This window comes from Malurus melanocephalus, unplaced genomic scaffold (genome assembly GCF_030028575.1).
Source record: "Malurus melanocephalus ecotype Western Australia unplaced genomic scaffold, MMel_1.1 scaffold_243, whole genome shotgun sequence".
Lineage (NCBI taxonomy): Eukaryota > Metazoa > Chordata > Aves > Passeriformes > Maluridae > Malurus > Malurus melanocephalus.
Window position 1 is genome coordinate 952,422 of NW_026623475.1, and position 3,527 is coordinate 955,948.

The 3,527-nt window shown below is 51.3% G+C and overlaps 1 protein-coding gene across 1 annotated transcript in view; it reads left to right on the forward strand.

Moving 5' to 3' along the window:
• Positions 1-2,107: 2,107 nt before the first annotated feature.
• Positions 2,108-3,527, forward strand: part of TSPAN2 (tetraspanin 2) — a 23,021-nt gene continuing 21,601 nt past the window's right edge. The window contains exon 1 of the mRNA XM_057375227.1: positions 2,108-2,245. Within this exon, the coding sequence (XP_057231210.1) occupies positions 2,177-2,245 (69 nt within the window). The 5' untranslated portion in view covers positions 2,108-2,176. The remainder of the gene's footprint in view (positions 2,246-3,527) is intronic.

The following is a 3,527-nucleotide window of genomic DNA, read 5'->3' on the forward strand; positions in this document are numbered from 1 at the left end:
GCAGAGCAGAGCGGGAYAATCCCCTCCCCCGCCCCGCCTRATGCTGGGCCTGGTGCCCTCAGGACAGGGATGTTCCCTCTGGCTCCAGGGCACACAGTGACTGAGCTTCAGCTTGTCAGGACCCCCAGGTGCCTTTCCAYGGCACTGCTTTCCAGTGGCTCATTCCCCAGGCTGGAGATCCAGATGCTCTGCAGCTCATCAGGTGCAGAATGCAGCACTTGCCCATGTTAAACTCCACATGGTTGGAGCTCTCATATTTCTCTCATATTTCTCAAAATCTCTCTGCCTCCAAGGGAGTCAACAGATCCTCTCATTTCAGTGTTGTCAGCAAAATTACTGTGTCCTTTGGAGTCCTGATCCAAGTTGTTTTTGAAGACACTGAAGGGCACTGGCCCTAAACTGAGCCCTGCAGAGCCCCACCAGGGCCTTTTTACCAACCTCTGTTCCCCTGGGCACCCAAACGTGCCTGAACCCCCCCACGGCACCCAAACTGTGKGACCCACCCTGGGCAGTGCAGGAGGAAGCTGTGAAGTGATGTCAAAAACCTAAATGCTTAGAGATGCCARGAACCATGTGCTGAAAAGTAGCACCTTGGAATTCATTCACTGTGGGAAGGAGACCTACTACTTATGAAAGCTGAATGCTGCATTCCTGCACTTTGAGAGAAAATCAGCATGAAAATTACTAGAGAAACAGAGAACACTAATAAAAGACTTTTTGAAAAACTATTTATGTTGCCATCATAACCCAAGGCAAAACTGCTCCCTTTTTTTTCACTGGATAATGAAGTCTTTTGCTGCTGTTTGATGCATCTCTTTGTCATGAAGTTATTTTGCCTATTTGAATGCATTCATGTTTTTGATATTTCAGAAAGAGTACATTTGACCTAGTAGGTCAACACCATCTAGCACAGCACCACGGAAGCAGAAAAGGGAAATTGTGGGGTTTTACTCTGAGTCATAAGGTAGATTCAATGTTTCTTTAAAGAAAAAATCCAACGAACTAATGAAGTGCATTTCATTGCAAATGGAATAAGAGATTCTCAATTAAACTCTGTCATTGCAATTCAAAGAAACTGTTTGGGRTGATTTTTCCAAAATGCAGCCAGGCTTTAATGCAACTGAGAATAAAGAGCAAAGTGAGTGATAAAGGAAACCACCTGCAACATCCTTTGGTATTACTGCGTCATTAGATGAGTGAAATTAGAAATAACAACACCAAACATATTTTCCTACACATTTTTACACGGTTTCCATACACACCTCAGGGAAAATTGGTTCAAACCACAAAACAATCTGAATAGATAAAGCTCTACAGTTATGAATAGAGCACAAACCAGGAAATAAGTGCTTTATTAGTTAAATATAGAGAGGAAATGTTTAACATAAAACCCCCCCTTTTCCAGAGACACAACTTTACCTCGGGCTCCCCTGTCAAAGCCTCACAGGCAACTTTGGACTCAGAGTTCCAGGAGACCTCAAAGGAGCAGCTGAAAAAAAAATCACAAGGGGAGAAAGCTGTAAGATTTTGACAGCAGAGTCAGCATTTTGGATCAAATCCAGAGAACAAAGTGAAAATATTAGTGATTGGAAATTGAACTTTAGGGGCTCTTACAGATATGGATATGGGTATGGATATGTGTATGGATATGGGTATGGATATGGGTATGGATATGGGTATGGATATGGATATGGGTATGGATATGGATATGGGTATGGGAATGGATATGGGTATGGATATGGATATGGGTATGGATATGGATATGGATGTGGGTATGGATATGGATGTGGGTATGGATATGGGTATGGATATGGGTATGGGTATGAACCAAGACAATTTTAACAACGTGACATTCTGGATGCTGCCTGCAAGTTTCTGGGCAGCATCTGCAAGATCTAAGCGTCGTTTAGAAACACACAGGAAGGCGAGACGGATTTCACCGCGTGCACGGAAAAAAAGGGGTGCCGGGCCCCGCCGTGCGCCCCGCCCGGGCAGTTGCGGCCGCAGGAAGCCCCGGGCACCGCGCCGGGCACGAAGTCCGCCCCGGGGCGGGCCCAGGTCGGCGGATCCGCCCGGGCAGCGCCGGCCCCGCCCGGCCCCGCACCTGCCCCCGGTGCCGCCCCGCCGGAGTCGGGCCGAGCCGCCTCGGGAGCTGCTGCCGGAGCCGGCGCCCGCCATGGGCGCGGGGCGCGGGGGGATGCGCTGCATCAAAATCCTGCTCTTCATCTTCAACCTGACCTTCTGGGTGAGCGCCGTGCCGTGCCGGGCGGAGCGGGGCCGGGCGGGGCAGGGGCACCTGCTGCGGGCGCTCCGGGGTGCCGGGGGTGCCGGGGGTCGGGCGGGTGACACGGGCGCGGGTCCCTCCGGGCAGCCCTGCGGGAGCGCTGCCCGAGCTGAGGCTGCGGGAGCGCCCGGCCAGCGCTCCCGGCTGCCGCTCGCTCCTCTGGAGATACAGCTGTGCCTGGGAAAGCAGCGGCGTGGTGTAAGATGACATTGCTGAGCAGAGACAGCATCTGTCTAAACCGATCATTTAAAGTAGCGACCATTTCCCCGGCAACCGCGCGGCTGCGGGAGGAAGCTCTGAGAGGTTCCCCCAGTGCAGTGCATCGAGCAGATGCATTTTACAGCATCGCGGTGATTTTACTAATGTCATTTCAAATAGGGAGCCAACAACTGCTCCAAGTTCATCCTAAGACAAAGTCCTCGCATCACCCCCGAGAGATTTAGGGAATGCTGTGTCCATTCTCCTCTCATTGCACCTTTTTCAATAGGCTCACAGTTTCACAGCACAGCTGAATTCATGCTTTCTCTTCTTTCACTTTCCCTCGTGTACTATTCTCCCTTCAGCTTTCCAGAAAACAATCAGCAATGTTATCTTCTTAAATGTCTTTTTCTTCTGATTCACTGGGGTCTTTTTAAAAGAAGTCACAAAGTCATCCTGTTTAGCCTCTGTGGACCAAGCAGTTTTGGGCTTTTGTCTCCTTTATGCTTGAAGCACAGTTAAACCAAAGGCCATTCCCTCGTGGTGACAGCGCTGCGCGCTCCGGGGACACAGTGCTGCTGTGAGGAGCTGGAGGGGCAGAGTGATGCTGCCCAGCTGCAGCTGCARGGCAGCAGAAGGACAAAGCTTTGTGTTATTTGTTTCTCAAAGTGACAAGTACTGTGTTTTGTTATCTGCCTTTTCTCTGAGATGGAAGGAACCATCTCCTCAGCTGGCTGGGACATTCATCCCGGACTGCCAGGGCATTGCACAGCCTGGAGAGGCCCTGGCAGCCCAAGGCTGCCAGCAGGGAGGTCCCCATRCTGTGACAGGGTGGCAGGGGACCCTCACCCTCTGCCAGGACACTTCTGTGAGGAGAGCCATGATCCCAAGCTCTCCAGCTGTACCATCGCCTGCTCTCTTGGCTTGTGGAGCTGTGCCAACGGATCCAGTACCAGGGAATGCAGGACAGGTTAGAGGAGCACCGTGCCAGGCTGCACATGTGAGCCTTCCCAGCTCCTGCAGGTGCCACAGACTGAGGCTCTGG